The sequence below is a fragment of the Capricornis sumatraensis genome, chromosome 21 (assembly GCF_032405125.1).
Source record: "Capricornis sumatraensis isolate serow.1 chromosome 21, serow.2, whole genome shotgun sequence".
NCBI classification, from domain to species: domain Eukaryota; kingdom Metazoa; phylum Chordata; class Mammalia; order Artiodactyla; family Bovidae; genus Capricornis; species Capricornis sumatraensis.
Window position 1 is genome coordinate 64,406,696 of NC_091089.1, and position 26,473 is coordinate 64,433,168.

Genomic DNA, 26,473 nt, shown 5'->3' on the forward strand with positions numbered 1-26,473 from the left:
GCTGGGAAGAGTGCAGCATCCGAAGGGCAGTAGGCTAGCCCAGAATGACGTGTTCTGAAGATAAGATAAGGCAAGGTGATAGAAGGAGTGAGGACAGCTTTTCACTAATAACATAACTTCTCAAATCTTTCACTGTCTTCAGATTGGGTGCTTTGGGGGACCCAACCAGAGCAACATCTGGAAATCTACTGAAACTTCACGTGATGTTTCTCCCTATGAGTTTACACCAGACACAGTTTTATGTTATTCCTGATACTTATTCAAACACAAGGAAATACCAAAACTCTGGAGTGTTTAATGGTTATATAGTTTTAAGATACTTTGGGTTAAACCCATGAATGAAACTTATAAAATTTCCAGCCAATAAAGTGTGTACTACTACTACTGCTAAGTCGCTTCAGTCGTGTCCAACTCTGTGCGACCCCGTAGACGGCAGCCCACCAGGCTCCCCCGCCCCTGGGATTATCCAGGCAAGAACACTGGAGTGGGTTGCCATGTCCTTCTCCAGTGCATGAAAGTGAAAAGTGAAAGTGAAGTCACTCGGTTGTGTGCGACTGTTAGCGACCCCATGGACTGCAGCCTACCAGGCTCCTCCGTCCATGGGATTTTCCAGGCAACAGTGCTGGAGTGGGGTGCCATCACCTTCTCCGAATAAATTGTGTAGTATTCAATTAATATACAAACTTTGTGTTATTAATCTGATCATAAATATCTTCTCTTATGAAGGTGATTCCTCATTTATTTCATCTCTGGAAATGTTTAGTGATTCAACCTGCCAATAGCAAAGCTCAAGACTCTACGTTAGCCACACAACCAATGAGTGTTTAGCAGTATACATCTTTATCTTAAGTGAAATAGCACAGGGAAATTATGCTCTGATCCATCTCATTCAATAAAATACTAGCTTTCATATTTAAAAATTGTCTGTCACTCTTTTGTATTTTTACTATTATTCCCTATGATCGTATTGTTCTAAGTGTTTCAAAGGTCCCTTGTATTGAGATGTAACTACATTTGTGGTTGATTAGTCGCTCGGTCGTGTCTGACTCTTTGCGGCCCCGTGGACTGTAGCCCACCAGGCTTCTCCGTCCATGGGATTCTCCAGGCAAGACCACTGGAGAGGGCAGCCATTCCCTTCTCCAGGGGACCTTTCCAACCCAGGGATCAAATCCATGTCTCTTGCGTTGTCCGGCGGGTTCTTTACCACTGAGCCACCGGGGAAGCCAGCTGCATTCATTCTTGGTGTAAAGCTGTCATGTGAGGGGGGCTGCACACATGCACTCATTCTGTCCAGTTTCTTGTTTGCACAGCATAGCATGTCGGGGTTTACTCCATGCTGCTTCAGCAGTTTTTTCCTTTTTGTCTCTAAGTACTGTTCTTGGGTTTGTATTTTCGTTCACCTGTTTTGTTCAGCTGTTAGACATTTGAGGTTTTGCCAGCTTTCTGGCCATTGTGAATAAGGCTTCAGTGAACATTTGTGTCTTAGTCCGTTTGTCGTGGATGTGTTCATATCTCTTGGGTAAAATCAGGATGTGGAATTACTGGTCTGGTAATCATCTGGTCCGGAGAAGGGAATGGCACCCCACTCCAGCACTCTTGCCTGGGAAATCCCATGGGCGGAGGAGCCTGGTGGGCCGCAGTCCATGGGGTTGCTAAGAGGCAGATATGACTGAGCGACTTTACTTTCACTTTTCACTTTCATGCATTGGAGAAGGAAATGGCAACCCACTCCAGTGTTCTTACCTGGAGAATCCCAGGGGCGGGGGAGCCTGGTGGGCTGCTGTCTGTGGGGTTCCACAGAGTCGGACACGACTGAAGCGACTTAGCAGCAGCAGTAGTCATCTGGTCATGCTTTTAACTTTAAGAAAATACTGATAGGTGCCACTTTGTATACTTGAGAAAGACTTTCTCTAGAAGTGCATTGCTCAGCCAAGGAGATATATGGTTTTCTGGAGACATCAATCAGATGGCAGCAGAGGAGACCCCAGCTTCCCCTCTCCCTTAGAGATCAACAGTGTGACAGCTGTTCTTGAACAACACACCTCCCGAAAAAGAAATGACAATACTGTGATGAGAGAGCAGCGCTAGTGCAAGCTGTGCTGGTGGTCATCTTGGAGAAAATAAGTGTGTCAGATTTGCACGCAGAGAATGAGCGTACCGCATGTTCCCCTCCAGCTTACTCAATGCTGTGGGCCAACAATATTTTAATAAAGATGGAAAAATAAAAGTGCAAGACTGTCTTCCTGAGTGGTTGCAGCTTCTGTATCCCTACCAGTGGTGTGGGAGAGTTCCAGTTGATCCACGAGCTCTCCACGCAGGGTCTGACCAGCCTTTTAAGTTTCGCTTTCTCCCAGCCAGTGGGCTCAGGCTGGCATCCTGTGGAGGTGGGTCGTTTAGTCACTACGCCATGTCCAGCTCTTTTCTGAACCCAGGTCTCCTGCTTGGCAGTCAGATTCCTTCCCACTGCACTACCAGGGAAGCCTGTCCGGTGGTGTATAAGCATCATATTCCTTATTAAACGTCTATTATCTTTATGCTTAAAATCACATATTTATTTTATTACTTTCTGTTCAAAAATAACTTTCTTCTTGTATGAGTGATGTATAAAGAGCTGTACATATTTAATGTATGAATGTCATGAGTTTTGAGGTGAGTATATGTCTGTGAAACCATCATGCCAATCTATGTAATAAACATATCACCTCCAGATGATTCCTCTTGCCCTGAGAAAAGTTATGTTTTGGGAAATAAAATTTGTCAATTCTTAGTGTTTATGGATTGGTGGATTTCAGGGTCATATGTCAGCCCTTCTACGCACTGTATGCTCTCCCAGTCTTACCCCATCTTTGCCTTCAGCTCCAATTACTATATTTCTCTCAGTAGCTCTAAAATATATATCACATCTGTCTCATCTCTTTAGAGACTCAGTTCGTGTCCCGTCTCTGAGCTCTGGACGCTGATATTTAAGCTCTTAACATGGGTCACAAGTCTTTCAAGTTCTGATAACAGTCTACCTTTTTAGCCTCATCTTGCTGTGCTATTTTGATTTTCTGTATATGATAATATCTTTCTGTATGGTCTTTTCTATGTGTGGCGGGTACATCTTTCTATGTGATCTTCTCTGCGTGTGGCGGGTACATCTTTCTATGTGGTCTTTTCTACGTGTGGTGCGTCACTTGCACTTTGTTGAAAAGAGAAAAAAAAGGATGAGCAACAAATGACATGAAGAAAGCATAGTTTTGTTAATGCATCTCAGGAAGTTAAAAAGTTTAGACACGCAAGGGCCCCATATACCACCTGAACTCAAGTAAATGTGAAAGTCTAGGTTTGGAAAGTAAATATACCTTTTGAAATAGGAGCTATGATATTTCAAACTTAGGATAAGACAGAGCATGGAAATAACTTTTTAAAATACAGTGAACATTTTGTCCAAGGAGTTTTCATGGGGAATAGAGTAGGTTACATCTCTTTGTAGAAAGAGAGAGACAGATAAGCATAATATTTTATCCAATACATTCTCAGTGGTGACTATAAGTTTGGAAAGGAAAATAAAAAGGGAACCTGTTACACCAGCATTCAAGCTCTGGGAACAGCTCTCTGAATGCCTCCGAGTGTGGCCGCTGGCCAAGGCCGTCTAAGGGGAAGAGACTCGGCCACAGAAGAGGATGCTGTTGGTGTTGATGTGCTTGATGAGGAACAGGAAAGGGTGATCACAGCGGAAACTCTCGTGAAACGGTAGTGACGTGACAACACTGACACCCGCACCGGTAGCAGCCGCGGCCTCCGTGCCCTCCTCGGTCACCTCCACAAAGGACTTGTGGACGACCATCGACACTACCAGATCACGTTTCCCGGTCATGCCCAAGAAGTCGGCGGCCCCATCACGGAAGGCATCCACCATCCCCAGGGCTTTCAGTGTGGGCACGAGGTCATAGCTCTCTTCCACTTTAAACCGAGGCAGGTGTAAGTCCACTTGTCTCTTCCCCATATTCTGTGGGCTCGTCCACGCTATTAGCTTCTCAGCAGTGAGCTGGTCTTCAAGCTGGAACAGTGGAAAAGGAACAACTGTCAGGATTCTCAGCAGTCATGGGGCCCACCTAACCTTGGATTGAAATGTCTGGAAAACAATTATCTGCACAGTAAACATGAACACAGGGGATTCAGTTTATTAGGTTTTATCCTAGGAGGCAAAAATAACAGAGTCCTCGATATATATCATATAATCAAATAAGTCTTCTTGAGAGATGGGAATACCAGACCGCCTGACCTGCCTCTTGAGAAACCTCTATGCAGGTCAGAAAGCAACAGTTAGAACTGAACATGGAACGACAGACTGGTTCCAAATAGAAAAAGGAGTTTGTCAAGGCTGTATACTGTCACCCTGCTTATCTAACTTATATGCAGAGTACATCATGAGAAACGCTGGGCTGGAAGAAGCACAAGCTGGAATCAAGATTGCTGGGAGAAATATCAATATGCTCAGATATGCAGATGACCCCACCCTTATGGCAGAAAGTGAAGAGAAACTAAAAAGCCTCTTGATGAAAGTGAAAGAGGAGAGTGAAAGAGTTGGCTTAAAGCTCAACATTCAGAAAATGAAGATCATGGCATCCGGTCCCATCACTTCATGGGAAATAGATGGGGAAACAGTGGAAACAGTGGCAGACGTTATTTTTTTAGGCTCCAAAATCACTGCTGATGGTGACCGCAGCCATGAAATTAAAAGATGCTTACTCTTTGGAAGGAAAGTTTTGACCAACTCAGACAGCATATTCGGAGAAGGCAATGGCACCCCACTCCAGTACTCTTGCCTGGAAAATCCCATGGACGGAGGAGTCTGGTAGGCTGCAGACCGTGGGGTTGCTAAGAGTCGGAAACAACTGAGCGACTTCCCTTTCACTTTTCACTTCATGCACTGGAGAAGGAAATGGCAACCCACTCCAGTATTCTTACCTGGAGAATCCCAGGGATGGGGGAGCCTGGTGGGCTACCTACTATGGGGTTGCACACAGTTAAACATGACTGAAGTGACTTAGCAGCAGTAGACAGCATATCAAAAAGCAGAGATATTACTTTGTCAACAAAGGTCCATCTAGTCAAGTCTATGGTTTTTCCAGTGGTCATGTATGGATTTGAGAGTTGGACTATAAAGAAAGCTGAGCGCTGAAGAATTGATGCTTTTGAACTGTGGTGTTGGAGGAGACTCTTGAGAGTCCCTTGGATTGCAAGGACATCCAACCAGTCCATCCTAAAGGATATCAGTCCTGGATGTTCATTGGAAGGACTGATGTTGAAGCTGAAACTCCAATAATTTGGCCACCTGATGCGAAGAGCTGACTCACTAGAAAAAACCCTGATGCTGGGAAAGATTGTGGGCAGGAGGAGAAGGGGACAACAGAGGATGAGATTGTTGGATGGCATCACTGACTCAATGGACATGAGCTTGGGTATACTTCAGGAGTTGGTGATGGACAGGCCTGGCGTGCTGCGATCCATGGGGTTGCACAGAGTCAGACACGCCTGAGCGGCTGAACTGAACTGATGTACTTATGACTTTGCCATTTTTATGTACATGTGTGCTTGTGTGGTTAGTTGCTCAGTCGTGTCCGACTCTTGCCACCCTGTGGACTGTAGCCCACCAGGCTCCTCTGTCCTTGGGATTCTCCAGGCAAGAATACTGGAGTGGGTTGCCATTTCCTTCTCCAGGGTATCTTGCCAACACAGGGATCGAACCCGTGTCTTGTACATTGCAGGCAGATTCTTTACTGTCTGAGCTACCAGGGAAGCCCCTTTATTTATGTACACATATGTATAAATACACAGGGCTTCCCTGGTAGCTCAGCTGGTGAAGAATCCACCTGCCATGCAGAGGACCCTGGTTCAATTCCTGGGTTGGGAAAGTTCCCTTGAGAAGGGATAAGCTACCTACTCCTGTACTCTTGCTCAGAGGATCCCATGGACAGAGGAGCCTGGCGGGCTACAGTCTGTGGGGTTGCAAGGAGTCGGACTTGGCTGAGCGACTAAGCACAGCACAGCAAAGCGCATAAAGATACAAATGTGTACATATGCACACACATATGCAACAACAGGGTGGCTAAATAAAATCATCTGTAGAAGATGAACTGTCTGTTGCTCATGCTGTTTATCCATGGCATGCTTGCTTTCAGTAGACTTCTCTTGTTAATTTCTTTTGTCCAAAATTTTTCCATAGTGCATTTACAGCTTATATCCTAATTTTATTCCTTTTTCTTGCTTGATCTATTTGTAAAATTTTTCAATAAATATTTCTCTAATCAAGTTTATGTTGCTCCATAATACTGTCATTAAATTGATACTCAGTATACATCTATATTTATTTAAGTAATATCTTTTAAGCATTCACTACATGTCAGTTTCAAAACGAAGGTAAGGTAATACAAATACATACCATTGTGTCTTATTTAAAATTTTTCATAATTTTGAGTCACTTATGTCCAACAGCTTTTCCGTTGTTTCAACTTGTTGCTATAAGGTAAAATCCTAGGACAGATACTCCCAGTGTCACTGATAACGGGGAATCTGGAGCAGGAGACAGCATTCTGAGGACTCGCCACACTGACTGCGGTGTGACTTTCCCTGTGAGGTCCTGATTCCCAGTGTTCCCGTGCATGCATTCTGAGGGTGGCAATTTACAGCCTCTTCTGCGTCATCATCGGCTGTTACAGCCTGTATAGATGGTCTTTTACGGGATGTCCTTCTATGACAGATGGTCTTATTGGTGTTTTTATATATTAGCTTTATGATAGCAATGCTAAGAAGAAAACTGTATAATTCCCCCTCCTCCCACCTTTGAACTCCTAGAAATGAGACTGTGAATGAGTTTTGAGTACTTAGAAACTAAATACTTCCAAATTAAAAACTGGGATTCAAGATAAATCCATTTGCTCACAGTCTAAAAAACCTCTGTGAATTAGTGAGCTATAAGGAAACTTTGCTATCCCGGGGGACCAGCAAGTAAAGAATCTGCCTGCAAAGGAAACACAAGAGACTCGAGTTTGATCCTTGGGTTTGGAAGTTTCCCTGGAGGAGGAGTGGCAACGGGCCCCATTATTCTTGCCTGGAGAATCCCATAGACAAGGAGCCTGGTGGGCTACAGTCTATGGGGTCACAAAGAGTTGGACACGATGGAGCTTGGGCATGAGTGTGACGGGAACTCTGTTGCTTTAATTTTCTCGTGAGTAAACTTGCAGGTGTTTCCATGTGTCAATTACATATGTTAATTTCTTCATCTTCAAATGAGTGGCCTGGACTACACAGGAGATTCTTACAGTTGTAAGACCCTCATGCTTGTACCCAGGTATATTGTTTTGTCAACTGACATTCAGTCGGTTCATCAGAATATTATTCTGACCCGCGGTGTGTAGACTTTTGTGCACTCGCCACATTACACTGAGATACTTAGAGTATTGACTTCACATTTTCGTCACGTGCTTGAGCTCTGCCGGCCACCGTCACCATGCTGTGAGCAGCCCGTACCGCACTGCGTCACCAGGAACATAAGCAACAGCGCGAAGCCCTGTAAACGCCAGGCCTCCGCAACAGTGTGCAGCCCTGTAAACGCCAGGCCTCCGCAACAGTGTGCAGCCCTGTAAACGCCAGGCCTCCGCAACAGCGTGCAGCCCTGTAAACGCCAGGCCTCCGCAACAGCGTGAAGCCCTGTAAAGGCCAGGCCTCACCTCCTGCAGACCGTCCACTTCACTGGGCAGCAGCACCAGCATGCTCAGCTCTCCGCCTTTGTACGGGATTTCCAGGATCTTGGCTTGCACGTCCTCCAGTGACACGACATTGAAGCGATTGGTTTGTTTCATCATCTGCACAGGTTTGCTTGTATCCTGCAATAAATTCATGTGCAAATAGTGCTAAATGGGCATAAGTTAGAAAGAAAGATAATCTTGTTCAGATACCAAACACATCCTCCTTCTAAGAGATGATCTGGAAATTTTGTGAATTAGAGACAAGAATTCCTTCAGGGGATCCCAACTAAATAAAGTAAAAAAAAAAAAAAAAAAGACAAAAAATAAGCCTTGATGAATTCTATCTTCTACCTGCAGTTATATATTAATCAATATGTATTTACATTTCACAGTGCATATGTAATCACGTTATGTTATATGGGTAACTTATAGACAATACCTTGTTCAGCCAAAATTTTTCCTCCACAGCATTTTCTTTCTTAAATTCCTCTTGCCACTGCCCTTTGAAATAGACAGCATTCACCAGAACCAGAACAGAGCCATTAAGAGAGTTTTGGGGAAACAGATTCTTGATTCTTCCTGCAAAGACAAATTGTCAATTATGAAAGGAACACGTGGTTTGTCTGTAAGATGCTCTGAAAGTTACAAGTGATGATTAAATATTCATACAAATCACCCCTCGAGGGACTCCATGCCCAGCGGTTCACCAGGTGAGTCTTTGCTCACGGCCTCAGCCTGATGGAGTCGCCCTCGTGGAGACGCCCCTGCTCCTGCCTGGGAAGGTGTTCAGTCTGTGTGTGTGAGGACATCAGTCATCTCACAAGGAACCCTGATGAACTGATTTCAGTTGATTTTACTGGTCAGTTTTCTTCCTTTCCTTTCCTCCCTTTCTCTTCCCTCAAGAGCTTTATCTCTGTTTACTCAATCCTTCCTTCTACTCTGGTCTTCTTCACTTCATTCTTCGATTGCTATCTTCAAATTTGAACTTAGCAATCAGAGGAAATGGGCCTGAAAGTTCTTTAGGACGAATGATATGAACACTAAAATCTAGAACACGTGCCCAGACACCATTCCCTGGGGTGTATTTGTCTTCATTCTCAACTTTGAGTTGCTATAGGTTAGATCTGTATTTTGAAAGGGAGGTAGGATACGGTTCCTGGGATGGGGACGTTGTCCAGCCCCCTCCCTGGGTGGGGAGGACCCCCATGACAATCCTGTGGGAAGGGGACATGGGCCAGGCCCCTCCTGCTGCAGGGGGTCATTTTGGCAAGATGAGTGGTTTAAAGGAGAGCAGTTTGTTTCCCAGTTAAGAAAACAAAAGGGAACTCTTCCTATTTTCTCTTATGGATCATAATCCAGAAGTGAAGCCTCTATTTTAAAGAAAATTTATGACTCAACCTAATGTTTGAGCAGACTTGGGATCCACAAAGACACTGTCTTCCAGACTCAGCTGTGCCTGCAGGGGGCTGATCCTGGGAGCACCCTCGCCCGTGTCTCTCCGCACTGACGTGGACCGTCCACCCCCTGCAGGACTCCTCACCCTCCGCGATCTCGTCTCACCCCCGCTCCTGGAAGCCCGGTCAGGGTCCAGCACTGCGTTCACAAAGCGGGGACTCAGTGGTGACTTTTAATGAGCGACTCTCTCATAACCTACCATTGGTTTCGCACTCCACCCAGCAGTTAATCATCTTTCGAGTTTCCTCTGCAGCATTTTTAAAATCAGCAGATTCCACACTGGCCAGGTAGTATTTCTGAACATTATCCATGTATTCCTGTGACATGAACAGGAAGAAAGGAAGAATGAAGTTTAATTTATCAGTAACTATGTAGGTATTCCCAAATTAAATGCAATGTGTTAAATCCTGATCAAGCAGAGTTCACAAGCCCATGCCTAGCCCCGCCTCACTGGTGTGCTATCAGCCTCTGGACACTCCAGCGGGTGGGGTTGTGGCTGGGGAGCCCGGCCCCTGGGAGTAATGCCCCCGTGCGGGGCCCCAGGCTCCTCTGCACCCCTCCCCCTCCATTAGGAGCTGGGGCCCGAGGACCCGGGACCTGATAGACCAGGAAACTCACCTGGAGAAACGGAAACTCCTTTTCTCCATAGAGCCTGTTGGCGACCCTCAGCTCATAGGCATCAGTGGATTTCTTTAATTCCGTCAGAAGATTTTGAAAGTGATGATGAACACTTCCTGGCTTTTCAACCTTCAAACACCAAAAAGTGAGCTCACTGGATTCTCTAACAATACGAATACTGCACCCATGTAAGTCTGCTTGATCAGTACCTGGATTTTGGTATTTCTGTGGATGACTGTAGTTCTTTCCTGGCATTTGGTGTCTTTTGCTGGAAATATGCTTCATAAACTTACATTCAATCTTTCAGGTAACCCTTTCTTCCTTCTCTAATGGACTCCAGTCCTTCCTCTTTTGAACTACACACGCTGCACCGTCCACTCTTGGGCTGTGTCTTCACTGTCGTAAATGTTTGTGTGTGTGTGTGTTGGTCACCCAGTCATTTCTGACATTTTGTGACCCCATGGACTGCAGCTGGCCAAGCTTTTCTGTCCATGCGATTTCCCAGGCAAGAATACTGGAGAGGGTAGCCATTCCCTTCTCCAGCAGATCTTTCTCACCCAGGATTGAACCCAGGTCTCTCGCGTTGTGGGCAGATTCTTTACCATCTGAGCCACCAGTTAAGCCCCTTGAGTGTTTAGGGATCAGTTAAACTTGAGCTTCTTGAGGCCTAATGCATTGTACTGTGTCTCTAAGAGTCATCAACTGTAAGAGAACATGCAACCTGTTTCTTGCCCTAGATTGTGACACGAAGGCCTGTTATTCTCGTTGGGGAGATCATCTTCTCAGCCCGCTGGACTGTGCCCTATGGCTGTTCACTGTGATCACACATAGTGCTCACACTTCCCGGTGTAGGAAGAGTGTGTGCCTGGGACACTGCTAGCAGCTGTACACCAGCATCTCTAAGTCACATGAAAACAAGAGTTCAGAGAACTGAGCGACTTCTCCGAGGAGACAGGGCCAGGTTTCAGCAGAGCTGGTCTCAGTCCCTGGTTGGGGAACGAAGATCGTGCAGACGGCATGGTCAGCACACGAAAGGAGCCCTTCCGTATGAAGCGCCGTAGACCCTCTGCTCTGAGACACACGCTTCTCTTCCGAAAACAGCATCTGAGATCAGCGTGTGACATGGGATCAGAGACGACTCTGCTCATCTGCCTTGCCTAGTGCCCTGTGCATGTGGGCTCTGCCGTGTCCGACTCTTGCGACCCCATGGACTGTGCCCACCAGGCTCCTCTGTCCATGGGGTTTCCCAGGCAAGTACACTGGAGAGGGCTGCCATTTCCTTCTCCAGGGGACCTTCCTGACCCAAAGTGGTGTCTCCTTCACTGGCAGGTGGGTTCTTTGCCTGCTGAGCCAAAAGGAGAGCATTTTTGCCTAGGATGTCCTCTAAAAATGGACCTTTCCAGTTTATCTGAAATTCCCAGTTTAACCAACAGCCCTCTTGGGTCTGTGACCTCCCTCTGGTCCAGAGCTGTGCGACTCACGGGGTCTTTCACGGGTCCTCCTTTCCTGTTGGCTGCGATCTCACTGAAGTGAAGGACCTGGAGGAGACAGGGAGTGGGACAAGAAGCCTTCAGAACCTACGTACATCAGGGTGGATAAAGAAAGAAATAAGGAAGGAAGGAAAGGATGAATGCAAACAAGCAAAACAAATTGCTAAACAACATCAACAACAAAACCAAAAAAACAAGGAAAAACCCAAAGAGAAACAAAGAAATATTCAGTACAAGCATTTGCTCCTTAGGAAACACAAGCTGTGTGTGCAAAGCACAAAACTAGTTTATAAGAAGTCACTTCAAAGAATCCTGGTTTACTTTGTAACCATTGTTGAGGAAATGTGTTTAAAAAACACTAAAAACATGGATTTTAGTCAGGGCCTCACTTCTACTGAACTCTTCCATTAAAGCCACCTCTGGTTGCTGGGCAATTATAGGGGTTCATCCCAGCCCCCAGAGGAAATCCAGGCACAGGAAGCAGGTGGAGAGCCCTGCAGGAGAGTGTGTCGTGGGGCTGCTTGAGCTTCCCGTGGGACCAGGGACAGCCAGACCTGTGGTCACCTGCACACCAGCCAGCAGACAGCCATGCAGACCTGTGACGGAAAGGCAGCTGCCACCTACCTTCTCCATTTCTGACGCGGTGTTTTCTCGGGCCCCTAAGTAAGTCATGGCTAAGGCTGACGAGACACTGAAAGGGGAATAGAAGATGTTTTCCTTCTTTGATTGTCTGATTTGATGGAACAGCTCGATTGCAAGGTGGATGATTGCTTCACCGAGGGAACTCATGGTGGCCGGATGTGGTCTGGAAGTCCTGGAAGAGCATCAGATGCATTTTATCATCACTCTAGTGAAGGGAAGTTTGTTAGTCTATAATAAAATTTTCCTGAAAGAAATGTCTTGTCTGTGAGCTGTGGGATTCTGCCAGCCGTGTGTGGGCGCTCTCAATCATTCGGTCGTGTCCCACTCTGCAATCCCACGGACGGTAGCCTGGGAGGCTCCGCCGTGCACGGGATTCTCTAGGCGAGAATACTGGAGTGGGTTGCCAGTTCCTTCCCCAGGGGACCTTCCCGACCCAGGGGTCAAGTTCATGTCCCTTGCATTGGCAGGTGCTTTCTTTACCACTGTGCCATCTGGAACTATAGCTTCTTTCCTTTTAAAGTTGTTTTCAATGTATATACTTCATACTTAGAAGACTATAAAAAAACTTTTGTAAAAACTAATAGAATATCTTTATCTTTTCTTCCTTACCTGCTGTGCTAAGACTGGGTAGAGAAGACCTATAACAGATACCAAAGCAAAGACTGATGTGACAACATCCAGCCAACTGCCACGAGGCACCTCTCTGCCATTCTTCCATTTAGGAAAACTGCCTGGGTCTTTGCCGCAGTAAGCAGGCTTTCTGCTGAGTTTTGGAGAGCGGGGGCTGCTGTCTGCGGCATCTCCTGTTGTGGAGCACGGGCTCTGGAGTTCTGGCTCCTTATCTGTGGTGCTCGAGCTTAGTCGCCCTGCAGCATGTGGGATATTCCCGGAGCAGGGATGGAACCCGGGTCCCCTGCGCTGGCAGGTGGCTTCTCATCCACTGGACCACCACCACCAGGGGAGCCCTGCGTTCTTCTTGAAGGAGTTGTGGGTGTTGCGCCTCCTACCCCTCGTCACACTTCCTCCTAAGGAAGCGTTTGTGTTTTGGAAATAAATAAATTCCCTAAAGATTAAAGCAGATGAAAAGTTGCCTTACTTCTGCCCTGGCTAAATTCCCTGGTGGCTCAGACAGTGAAGTGTCTGACTGCAATGCGGGAGACCTGGGTTCGATCCCTGGGTTGGGAAGATCCCCTGGAGAAGGAAATGGCTCCCCACTCCAGTACTCTTGCCTAGAAAATTCCATGGATGGAGGAGCCTGGTGGGCTACAGTCCATGGGGTCACAAAGAGTCGGACACGACTGAGTGACTTCACAAATCATAAAATATAGCCAGACAAATGAAACAGGTAAATGATGTACAGTTGTATAGATAAGTAACATTTCATTGCCGTTATTTCCAGAAAGGGTTCATGTAGCTCAGCAGAGCTGCTGGAAGCACTCACCTGCGTTCCTGGAGTGAGCAGAGGTGGGCGGGCCGTCCGTAAGCCTGTGCTGTGAGCGCTCAGCTCCTCAGTGTGTGCCTCTCTCGACCCCTCCCCTTCTTCACAGAAGCTGGTATTTCACGTAAATCAGCTTTTGGTTTCCTCACCAGGCTGTCCACCACTTTCACGAGCATGAAGTCTCTATGGGTGAAGACAAAGTTCCTGCTCTTTTCCTGGACGCCCCTTTCTTCTGTGGAAGAAATTGTGACCTGCAGTATTGGCTCGTATGAAAGGCACGTACGTGTCTTTCTAAGACCAGCGAGAATGAAGTTAAATTCCAACTTCTTCATGTGCCCTAAGCTACTATTCCCAATGAGAGCCCTTAAACAGTCTTTCTTCTCTTACACGTTGGATTGTCTTCAAGGCCACTTCTAGCACAATTATAGTAATTAATAAAAAAGTACAGTTAGAAAATTACATTTACTGATCTATATTCTGAAAGAGTTTGTCCAACCTGACCACTGTTTCCTTAACAATTAAATTATTCTGTATCACCAGGAAAATGTTTCAGACTCTCAGCTTGAGAGACACTGGCGAAGCGTCTTAGCAGCAGTAGGTGGAGAACCGGTGCGTGCCTGCTAAGTCACTTTGGTCATGTGTGACTCTTTGCGATGCCAGGGACTGTAGCCCACCAGGCTCCTCTGTCCGTGGGATTCTCCAAGGCAAGAATACTGGAGTGGGGTGCCATGCCGTCCTCCAGGGGGTCTTCCCGACCCAGGGATCGAACCCAGCCCTCTTACTTCCACCTGCGCTGGCAGGCAGGTTCTTCACCGCTAGTGCCCCCTGGGAAACCTGGAGAGCAGGGGTCTCCCGCACCCCCAAAGGCAGGGCCATGGCCTCGGTGCTGTGGTCTCCACTCCCGCCCCACAGCCGCCTGGCGGCCTGTCCTGAGGGTCCCCACGTTCGAAGGTCAGAGGCAAGCTTGTCTCCCTGCAGTCACCTGTTCTCACTGAGGAGAAAAATGGATAAATAAGGGCCATCTAGGGGCAGTTTCCTGATTTTTACACAAAGATCTATCAGAAAAATAAATTGTTTGAGCTCCAGAATCATCACATTTCTCAATCAGCTTGCACTGTAGCAAACCAGCTTTCAATTCACGGTCAGGACAATAAAATCAAATGCCGGTTTAGAAAAAAAAGATAGAAATTGTTCTTTGAACACTGTGGTTCGATCTTCTCACTGGAGCTGTATTCTCCTCAAGGGTGTTGCGTTCTCAGCAGAAGAATATTAAACGCTGCGGACTGTTGCTGCTGATGCGGTTCAGTTGCTCACTCATGCCCGACTCTTTGGGACACTATGGACTGTAGCACATCAGGCTTCTTTGTCCTTCACTCCTGGAAGGTAGAGTCAAGTGGGCTTAGGAAGCATCACTATGAACAACCTAGTGGAGGTGATGGAATTCCACTGGAGCTCTTTCAAATCCTGAAAGATGATGCTGTGAAAGTGCTGCACTCAATCTGCCAGCAAATTTGGAAAACTCAGCAGTGGCCACAGGACTGGAAAAGGTCAGTTTTCATTCCATTCCCAAAGAAAGGCAATGCCAAAGAATGCTCAAACTACCACACAATTGCACTCATCTCACATGCTAGTAAAGTAATGCTCAAAATTCTCCAAGCCAGGCTTCAGCAATACATGCATCGTGAACTTCCAGGTGTTCAAGCTGGTTTTAGAAGAGGCAGAGGAACCAGAGATCAAATTGCCAGCATCCGCTGGATCATGGAAAAAGCAAGAGAGTTCCAGAAAAACATCTATTTCTGCTTTGTTGACTATGCCAAAGCCTTTTACTGTGTGGATCACAATAAACTGTGGAAAATTCTGAAAGAGATGGGAATACCAGACCACCTGACTTACTCTTGAGAAACCTCTATGCAGGTTAGGAAGCAACAGTTAGAACTGGACATGGAACAACAGACTGGTTCCAAATAGGAAAAGGAGTACGTCAAGGCTGTATATTATCACCCTGCTTATTTAACTTATATGCAGAGTACATCAAGAGAAACACTGGGCTGGAAGAAACACAAGCTGGAATCAAGATTGCCTGAAGAAATATCAATAAGCTCAGATATGCAGATGACACCACCCTTATGGCAGAAAGTGAAGAGGAACTAAAAAGCCTCTTGATGAAAGTGAAAGACGACAGAGAAAAGGTTGGCTTAAAGCTCAACATTCAGAAAATGAAGATCATGGCATCCGGTCCCATCACTTCATGGGAAGTAGATGGGGCAACAGTGGAAACAGTGTCAGACTTTCTTTTTGGGGGCTCCAAAATCACTGCAGATGGTGACTGCAGCCATGAAATTAAAAGACGCTTACTCCTTGGAAGAAAAGTTATGCCCAACCTAGCGAGCATGTTGAAAAGCAGAGACATTACTTTACCAACAAAGGTCCGTCTAGTCAAGGCTATGGTTTTTCCTGCGGTCATGTATGGATGTGAGAGTTGGACTGTGAAGAAGGCTGAACGCCGAAGAACTGATGCTTTTGAACTGTGGTGTTGGAGAAGACTCTTGAGAGTCCCTTGGACTGCAAGGAGATCCAACCAGTCCATTCTGAAGGAGATCAGCCCTGGGATTTCTTTGGAAGGAATGATGCTGAAGCTGAAACTCCAATACTTTGGCCACCTCATGCGAAGAGTTGACTCATTGGAAAAGACTCTGATGCTGGGAGGGATTGGGGGCAAGAGGAGAAGGGGGCGACCGAGGATGAGATGGCTGGATGGCATCACTGACTTGATGGACGTGAGTCTGCGTGAACTCCGGGAGTTGGTGAAGGACGGGGAGTCCTGGCATGCTGCGGTTCAGGGGGTCGCAAAGAGTCGGACATGACTGAGCGACTGAACTGAACTCCCAGAGTTTGCTCAAATTCATGTCCATTGAGTCGACAATGTTATCCAACCATCTCATCCTCTGCCATTCTCTTCTCCTTTTGCCTTCAGTCTTTCCCAGCATCAGGGTCTTTTCCAGTGAGTCAGCTCTTCGTATCAGGTGGCCAAAGTACTGGAGCTTCAGCTTCAGCATCTGTTCTTCCAGTGAATATTCAGGGTTGATTTCCTTTAGGATTGACTGTCCCTTGCTGTCCAGGGGATTCTCAAGAATCTTCTCCAGTGCCATATTTTGAAAGCATCAGTTCTTCGGTGCTCAGCTTTCTACGTCCAACTCTCACATCCATTCATGACTACTGGAAAAACCGTAGCTTTGACTAGACGGACTTTTATCACTAGTTGGCAAAGTGGTTTCTCTGCTTTCTAATATGCTGTCTAGGTTTGTCATAGCTTTCTTTCAAGAAGCAAGCATCTTTTAATTTCACGGCTGCAGTCAACATCTGCAGTGATTTTGGAGCCCAAGAAAATATGATTTTTCTGAGGGAGTATATATTGACCCCTTTTCGTCTTTAACGCCTTTTTCAGGGTGGCGCCTCCATGTTCCCCATTTCACAAGTGACAGAAGCCAGGCGCAGAGCAGCAGAGCGGGAGCCCGGGTATACGAGCAGGTGGGTTTCTTGGGCGACTTCTCCAGGCAAGTAGCTGGTTTGAGCAGGCTGCGTGTGACTCACTCACACAGGGAAGTGTGTAGACAGACTCTGGGATTTTACTGACCTATCTCCTTGTTTAAGACAAAAAGAACCTGTTTTTCTGCCCTCTCAAGGGATATCATGTCATCCCACAAAATCTGAAGAGGGGGGAATGCGTCTCCATATTCTTCTCCGTGGGACCCACAGTAACTTGGAGGGAAGGCTGGGCTCCACCCAGAGACCCCAGGCACAGTGAGTGGGGAATGGGCTTGGAGCGGTTTCCTCTGGACATGTGGCTTTCAGAGAAGGTCCCACTGTGCTCACGCAGCATTCCCCCAGATTGCTCTGTGCAGCTGGGATTTAGCAGAAATGAGTCACGGGGGGAAGGGAATAGAGGTGGACAAAAGAACGCGTTTTTCGCCAGAGTACACTCTTCCCGAGGTATGGCTGTCATTTCCACGGCCTTTGGCCCAATATTTCCCCTTTGAAAGGATGTGGAATGTTTGTACTGTGGACCGACTTTCCAACCGAGTCAGAACTCAGCCCTCCAAACCCCAGGGTTCTGCACCCATGGACTCAATCAAGCAGATTGAAAATATTTGGAAAAAATTCCGGAAAGTTCCGAAAAACAGTCCTTGAATTTGCCCCACACCAGGAACTACTTTCCACTGTATTTACTACTCTTCAAATAGCCTTTACACTGTATTAGGCATTGTAAGAAACCAAGAGGTGATTTAAAGGATAAAGGAGAATGTATGTAGGTTCTGTCATTTCATAGACGGTATCTGAGTATTCCTATATCCTCGACGTATCCTTGAATCAATCCCTGTAGACCTCAGGGAGTGTCTGTAGTGTACATCTCGTCTTTTAAAGCAGTAACAGTCATTGGCTTTCGGCCCATAGATAGGGTTGTGCAGCCATGATCATGGCCTGTTCCAGAATAGTTTCATTACTCCCGAGAAGCTCCCTACACAGTTCTTCCTTCCCCTGCTTGGAAGCCACTGATCTGCTTCTTGTCTCCATGGATTTGTTTGAGTCTTTCATATGAATGGAATTGCACAGAGCGTGGCTTTTTAAAATCCGGCCTCTTCCTCTCAGCATAATATTCTCAAGGTTCATCCACACTGTCGGATAAATGGTGCATCATTGCTTTATATGACTGTATTATGCTCCATCGTATGAAATACCACTTTTAAAAACTCCATTCGTGTGTGGATGTACGTTTGGGTTTTGTGTACTGTGGTGAATAACGCCAACACGAACTTTCATGTAGACATTTCACTGTGGACATATTTCTTAGGCATTTACCTAAGAGTGGCATTTCTGGGTCAATGGCAAGTCTGTGTTGGATTGATTGATTGATTTTTGCTCTATGATTGATCTAGAACTCCCATACTGCCTTCCCCAGCAGCTGCACCATTTTCCCCAGCAGACTACGACGGAAGCGCGTGTGTAGAGTTCTGACTCTGCCCATCTCTGGCGCTCGTCACTATCCTTGGTCAGAGCCTGCAGTCCCAGCACATCACTCACTCACAGGAAGACTCGCCCACCACAGCGTCCCGGAAGCACAGGGATGGGGACACGAGCTGGAAGAAGGGCAGACCCGTGTGTCTAAACCGGAAAGATGATTCCTGAGCTCAGCCCCGCCGGTCTTAGGGCTCCTCCTGGTTCTGTGTCCTGACCCCCGAATGAAGGGAGACCCGTGTGTCTAAACCGGAAAGATGATTCCTGAGCTCAGCCCCGCTGCTCTTAGAGCTCCTGACCCCCGAATGACACTGGAGGTCAGAGACCCCTGAGCTGAGACTGGGTGGGCTGAGCGAGGATGGAGTCTGCTGGAGTCTGATGGGGGAGCTGAGTCTGAAGAAGAAGGACACAGCAGGAGAAAAGACCCAGGGTGAGGAACGACAAACATGAGGGATAAGAGCTCCCGGTCAAGGCTGCGTCTCGGACGCTGCCAGAGGGCAGGGAGGCCCCCGGGCCGGAGCAGGGTGGACGTCTCTGGGCTCAAAGAGAAAGGGCTCTGAGCCCAGAGAAGAAGCAAGGAGCCCCGGCTGGGCCTGGAGGAGGCCCGGGGGACAAAGTAAGAGAAGTTGGTCTTCAAGGGAACTTTCAACCAGGACTGAATTCTGAGAATAAACTTTCAAGATTTGTCATGCAGCATATGGCTTTGAGGGAAAGGCACTCACTGGTAAAGACTAGGAATTCGACTAAATTTGCAGAGGTCTCAGACTAGTTCGAATAGAAACTGTATCATTCTCTCCACCCCAACCCCTCCTCCTGTCTTTGAAAAGTGCTCCTGGCACTTCAGAGGCAAGGTTATGACACCCTGATGTCACAAAAGTGTTACAGAAGACTCAGCAATTCTCAGAGGATATTGCAAGTCTGTAATTTCTAATTTATGTCTTTGGGAATCAAGGAACCCAATAAAACTCAAGAGGCAATTACACCTTCAGCAACTATCTTTCTAATACCATTGTTGGTTGGCTAAGAAGCAGCTCCTCTGTCTTCCTAAACCTTTACTTCCGTGTGGAGGGCATGAAGGTTTGTCAGCGTTACTGAGTTGCACATCTAGGGAGCATGTAGTGAAACTGGTCAGGAGGCAAGATCATTCAAACATCCACCGGTAGGATACCTGCCAATTGCAATGTTCCCTACAGATGCTGACACAAATGTGCACACATTGAGTGACATCACAGTAGGGCTAATACGCTCTGCTTTAATTTTCTCAGAGGAGAACCAACTGCAGTAAGATATAAAAAGATATTAACTAGGGAATTAGTCTCCCGTGTAGGCTTATCAAGTAAAAGACAAATGCATGAAACTTCTAGCCCTCCACGCATTCCCACACTTCCATTCACGCCCTAGACAGTCATGCTAATCTATGCTTTCAGTGAAAGCCCAAGCTCCTCCCTCTTGGTCTCTCGCAATGCCCTCCCTGGTTCACCCTGGCATTCCTGTTTGGCCGCCCAGAGAAATCAATGCAGGCACTCCCTTTTAGTATGACTGTCCCTCTTTCTCCTTTCTTTATGTGAAGTGTGAATTCTCCCATGGGCTTGATCTTTTCCTGATCTTTTCTCAAGGGCGACTCTTTCCCAGCCCCTTCGCACCACGACTCCAGGAAACATGGTCTTCTCGTTCTTTTATCCCTTCTGCCATTGTTCTTTCTCTGTCCCCATGTCCTGTTGCAAGTTTCTGGCCCTCCGAGTATTTCAGGATGTGCCTACCTGCCGTCTTGCACGTTACTCCTTAATATTCACTGAGTGACCTGTGGCCTCCACGTCCTTTGGGCTCCACTTCATCCCAGCCCCTTCCAGTGCTGGGCAACTGCAAAATTTTCATTTTGTCGCAACATTTGAGTTGATTCTTGTTTCATTTTATATCTCTATTCTAGATGAATTTCTTCCAAAAGCTTTTCTTGACCATTAAAAATTGGATCCATGCTGTTTAATACCTATTTGAATATTTTCTTTAATAAAACAATATTAATTGTTGTTACTGCTTGTCACTAGAGTGCCAATAAGATGGAACCTTCTGGAGGGATAAAAAATTGATTACATGGGATATGGGCATGCTCAGGACTTTTTTTGCTTCTCCAGTTCTCTTACTAACGTGTGTTTTATTGGAGTGTGGTTGCAGTACGATTTCTCAGGTGCACAGCATGGTGGTTCAGTTAGACATGCACACATGTGCTCCTTTTCAGATTGCTTTCCATCATGGGGCATTACAAGGTATCAGCTATAATTCCCTGTGCTATACAGTAGACCTTTGTTGATTGTTGCATATTGATTTTTTTAAAATTAGAAATCTAGCATTCTATTCACACTAAATCAAACAAAAGAAATAAAAAATGTCATAAATCTTTTAGTTAGGCAAAAGTTCATACTTTTCTAAAGTACACATTTTATACATATTATTTATACATACGTATGCAAAAGCTTGGGGTTTCCCTCGTGGCTCAGTGGCAAAGAATCTGCCTGCAATGCAGGAGACGCAGGAGACACAGGTTCAGTCCCCGGGTCGGGAAGATCCCCTGGAGAAGGGCATGGCAGCCCAGTCCAGTACTCTTGCATGAGGAATCCCATGGACAGAGGAGCCTGGTGGGCTACAGTCCATGGGGTCGCAAAGAGTCGGACACGACTGAGCGACTGAGCAGGCATGCATGCATACGAAAGCTTTTCAGCTGTGCTTGACGAAAGTGTGAGAAAGAACATTAAAAAAAAGAGAAGAGATGGAGAAATTAGAAAACATAAACGAAATGAAATGGGAGCCCTGAATACGAAATAGAAAAAATGAAACACACTAGATAAAAGCAAAAGATTGCCATATAGTCCAGCATTTTTAAACATGGCTGCTCGTTAGAAACACATCAGGCGCTTTGGAGAAAAAAAGCATTACCAGGCATTTGCATTTTTCAGAAAATTCCAAGATAATTACAATATGCATCTGGATTTCAAAAAGTGATTACGAGTTTTTATAGTAAATGGTAGTTTTGTTGCTTTATAATTTTATCATTTCTCTATTGCTCAGTCATGATATAATGGTATTAATGGGTAACAGTTACATAATCACAATAGTAAAAGATGTTTATCAGTTTTCACAATCAACCAATAGCCAGGCAAAAAATGAAAGATAATTATAATCCCAAGCCTTAATGGGAACATGGCTGACCTAACAATATAAAATAACGTGGGGGGCGTCAAGCAGACTGGTGTGCTGAAGTGGACGTGCACACGCGCGCGTGCTTCGCCAGCTCAGACAGCCTGTCTTTTAGTCGGTGCATTTAACCATCTATCATTTAAGGTGACTGTGTGTGTATGATTCTATCACCATTTTCTTAATTGTTTCGGGTTTATTTTCTGTAGGTCTTGTCTCTGTCTTGTGTTCCCTGCTCAGAGAGGTTCCTTTAGCATTTCTTGCTTGTCTGGAAAGCTTTTGATTTCACCATTAAATCTGAATGAGAGTTTTGGTGGGTAGAGTATTCTTGGTTGTAGTTTCTTCCCTTTCCTCACTTTCTGCGGATGCTGTCATTCCGCTCTGACTTGTAGAGTTTCTGTTGAGAAATCAGCTGATAACCTGATTGGAGTTTCCTTGAATGTTATTTGTCATTTTTCCCTTGTTGCTTTAATATTTTATTTTTGTCAGTTCTTAAAAATTAAGGATTGGTATGATGTAGAAGAAGAGAATGACTGATAAATTGCTGATGAAAATGTTTGTTAATATAAGTAACTCGGTAATACTTGGTGGTATGTGGTTGAAATTCAGCAGTTCTTTGTTTAACCATATATCCTGTATATTCTCACATGCTGTGCTCAAGAGCCATATATTGTGGGTTAATTGCAGTACTGTCAACAGTGGCAAGAAGTAGAAACAATTTAGACATTTATTAATAGGCTAATGAAGGAAATAAATACTGTCGGTTTATATAATGGAATGTCCTCCAGCAGTGAATATGAATGAGCCGGATATTCACGTATCAGATAGGATAGACCCTCAGACATAATACCCAGTGGAGAAACATACGCACGGGAAAAGGATGAGCAGCTCCTGCTTCATCCCCTCCCCCATGTCTCCCCTTCGGTGACCATGAGCTTGTTTTCAATGTCTGTGAGCCTTTTTCTGTCTCGTAAATAAGTTCATTTGTGCCATCTTTTAAAATTAGACTCTACATATGAGGGACACCGCGTGGTATCATGTGCCTTTCTCTGTCCGACTTCACTTTTTTTTACACTGGAGGATAACTGCTTCATCACTTTTTTTTTACATTGGAGGATAATTGCTTTACAACCTTGTGTTGGCTCCTGCTGTCCAGCCATGCAGAGCGGTCGTAACTATATATGTCGTCCCTCCCCCTTGAGCTTCCCTTCCTTCCTCCCAACTCTGACTTCACTTGCTGTGATCATCTCTAGGTCCATCCATGTTAGAAGCAGGGACTTTTTCACAAGAGAGGCTTGCCAAGGATCCTTTACTTTAGGGTACAAGTCACTTGCCAAACCTCATCTCCTGAGCCAGACTCTGCTCCATCAGCATGTGCTTCCCATCTCACTGTCTCTGAAATTAGCCTCTGCATTTCTGGAAGTGATTCTTTCCTCTGCATTTCTGGAAATGATGCTGGGAGTCATCTCCCAGCACTGCCAGGAATAGTTATTATCATGTCCTTCAGCTTCCCAGTTGCCCAAGCATGAGAGCGTCCATTCCCCAAGGTACCAGTAATTGTCTGTTACTGCACAAGAAACTTCTGACCTTGAAATGATCCCAGAGGCGTCTCCCTAAGTACAAGGATCTCTTGACAAAGTCCATGGTGACGTAACTCTGTGTAAAAGAATTTTTCCTGAAACTCAGTACATTCATTTATTTATTTGGTCTATATTTGTTTTGATTTACAGTATCTTCCCAATGATATGCACATCCTTCTCTGGAAGTATTGCTTTAACAGCTAAAATCCTTGAGCTTTGCTCTAGTAAATTAAGGTCATTCAGCAATGAGGCCGGGAGTGTGAGAGGGCACTCTTCCTCTGCTCTGAAGCAGCGTGCTTCAGTCCTAGAACTGCTATTGTGACGGACCCCAACCTGAGGCTAAAAATGACAGGCATTCAGTCCACGGGGTGGCCAAGAGTCAGACACGATGGTGTGACTCACACTATTCATTCTCTCCCGCTTCTGAAGGCTTGAAGTCCAAAGTCAATGTGTCCTCAGGACCATCAGTTCAGTTCAGTTCAGTTGCTCAGTCGTGTCCGACTCTTTGCGACCCCATGAATCGCAGCACGCCAGGCCTCCCTGTCCATTACCATCTCCCGGACTTCGCTCAGACTCACGTCCATTGAGTCCGTGATGCCATCCAGCCATCTCACCCTCTGTCGTCCCCTTCTCCTCCTGCCCCAATCCCTCCCAGCATCAGAGTCTTTTCCAGTGAGTCAACTCTTCGCATGAGGTGGCCAAAGTACTGGAGCTTCAGCTTTAGCATCATTCTTTCCAAAGAAATCCCAGGGTTGATCTCCTTTAGAATGGATTGGTCGGATCTCCTTGCAGTCCAAGGGACCCTCAAGAGTCTTCTCCAACACCACAGTTCAAAAGCATCAATTCTTCGGCGCTCAGCCTTCTTCACAGTCCAACTCTCACATCCATACATGACCACAGGAAAAACCATAGCCTTGACTAGACAGACCTTAGTCGGCAAAGTAATGTCTCTGCTTTTGAGTATACTATCTAGGTTGGTCATAACTTTTCTTCCAAGGAGTAAGCATCTTTTAATTTCATGGCTGCAGTCACCATCTTCAGTGATTTTGGAGCCCCCCCCAAAAGAAAGTCTGACACTGTTTCCACTGTTTCCCCATCTATCTGCCATGAAATGATGGGACCAGATGCCGTGATCTTCATTTTCTGAATGTTGAGCTTTAAGCCAGGTTTTTCACTCTCCTCTTTCACTTTCATCAAGAGGCTTTTTAGCTCCTCTTCACTTTCTGCCATAAAGGTGGTGTCATCTGCATATCTGAGGTTATGGATATTTCTCCCGGCAATCTTGATTCCAGCTTGTGTTTCTTCCAGTCCAGCATTTCTCGTGATATACTCTGCATATAAGTTAAATAAGCAGGGTGACAATATACAGCCTTGACGTACTCCTTTTCCTATTTGGAACCAGTCTGTTGTTCCATGTCCAGTTCTAACTGTTGCTTCCTGACCTGCATACAGATTTCTCAAAAGGCAGGTTAGGTGGTCTGGTATTCCCATCTCTTGAATAATTTCCCACAGTTTATTGTGATCCACACAGTAAAGGCTTTGGCATAGTCAACAAAGCAGAAATAGATGTTTTTCTGGAACTCTCTTGCTTTTTCCATGATCCAGCGGATGTTGGCAATTTGATCTCTGGTTCCTCTGCCTTTTCTAAAACCAGCTTGAATATCAGGGAGTTCATGGTTGACGTATTGCTGAAGCCTGGCTTGGAGAATTTTGAGCATTACTTTACTAGCATGTGAGATGAGTGCAATTGTGTGGCAGTTTGGGCATTCTTTGGCATTGCCTTTCTTTGGGAATGGAATGAAAACTGACCTTTTCCATTCCTGTGGCCACTGCTGAGTTTTCCAAATTTGCTGGCAGATTGAGTGCAGCACTTTCACAGCATCATCTTTCAGGATTTGAAATAGCTCCACTGGAATCCCATCACCTCCACTAGCTTTGTTCATAGTGATGCTTCCTAGGCCCACTTGACTTCACATTCCAGGATGTCTGGCTCTAGATTAGTGATCACATCATCATGATTATCTGGGTCATGAAGATCTTTTTTGTACAGTTCTTCTGTGTATTCTTGCCACCTCTTCTTATTATCTTCTGCTTCTGTTAGGTCCAGACCATTTCTGTCCTTTATCGAGCCCATCTTTGCATGAAATGTTCCCTTGGTATCTCTAATTTTCTTGAAGAGATCTCTAGTCTTCCCCATTCTGTTGTTTTCCTCTATTTTTTTGCATTGATCACTGAAGAAGGCTTTCTTATCTCTTCTTGCTCTTCTTTGGAACTCTGCATTCAGATGCTTATATCTTTGCTTTTCTCCTTTGCTTTTCGCCTCTCTCCTTTTCACAGCTATTTGTAAGGCCTCCCCAGGCAGCCAATCTGGTTTTTGCGTTTTGGCCGTGCTTCCTCTGGAGGCTCTTGGGGAAATGCTGCTTGGCCTCTTTCAGCTTCCGGTGGTTCCTGGAGTTCCTAGGCTTGTGCCTCTGTCTTTCCCGACCCTCTTTTCTGCGTGTCTCCTCTTATAAGGACCCCAGTCGCTGGATTAAGACCCGCCCTGAGCTCGTTTAACCGTCTTTTAACTGGTTCCAACCGTGCTGCTGCAGCTGTGCTCAGCCGTGTCTCACTCTTGTGACCCTGTGGACTGCAGCCCACCAGGCTCCTCTGTCCATGGGATTTCCAGGCAAGAATACTTGAGTGGGCTGCCATTTCCTTCTTCACGGGATCTTTTCGGCCCAGGGATTGAACCCACATCTCTTGTGTCTCCTCCTTGGCAGGCTGATTCTTTCACACTCACGCCACCTGGAAACCCAGTTATTAAATCACCCAGTTAATAAATCACCTATTTCTAAATAAGTTTACACCTCTGCACTTCTCCAAGGACATACATTTTTGAGGGATACTATTCAACCCATATGGAACAACAGACTGGTTCCAAATAGGAAAAGGAGTACGTCAAGGCTGTATATTGTCACCCTGCTTATTTAACGTATATACAGAGTACATCATGAGAAATGCTGGGCTGGAAGAAGCACAAGCTGAAATCAAGATTGCCGGGAGAAATATCAATAACCTCAGATATGCAGATGACACCACCCTTATGGCAGAAAGGGAAGAGGAACTAAAAGGTTTCTTGATGAAAGTGAAAGAGGAGAGTGAAAAAGTTGGCTTAAAGCTCAACATTCAGAAAACGAAGATCATGGCATCTGGTCCCATCACTCCATGGGAAATAGATGGGCAAACAGTGGAAACAGTGTCAGACTATTTTTTTGAGCTCCAAAATCACTGCAGATGGTGATTGCAGCCATGAAATTAAAAGACGGCTACTCA

At 45.8% G+C, this 26,473-nt stretch overlaps 1 protein-coding gene across 1 annotated transcript; it reads right to left on the reverse strand.

Annotated features, from left to right (window-relative positions):
* Positions 1–3,634: 3,634 nt before the first annotated feature.
* On the reverse strand, positions 3,635–12,085 carry LOC138097462 (serpin B3-like). Its single transcript, XM_068993640.1, has 7 exons — positions 11,921–12,085; positions 11,288–11,344; positions 9,807–9,935; positions 9,388–9,505; positions 8,173–8,312; positions 7,716–7,871; positions 3,635–4,042 (listed from the first exon to the last, which is right to left on the reverse strand). The coding sequence occupies exons 1-7, from the start codon at positions 12,083–12,085 to the stop codon at positions 3,635–3,637; spliced, it is 1,173 nt and encodes a 390-aa protein (XP_068849741.1).
* Positions 12,086–26,473: the final 14,388 nt, after the last annotated feature.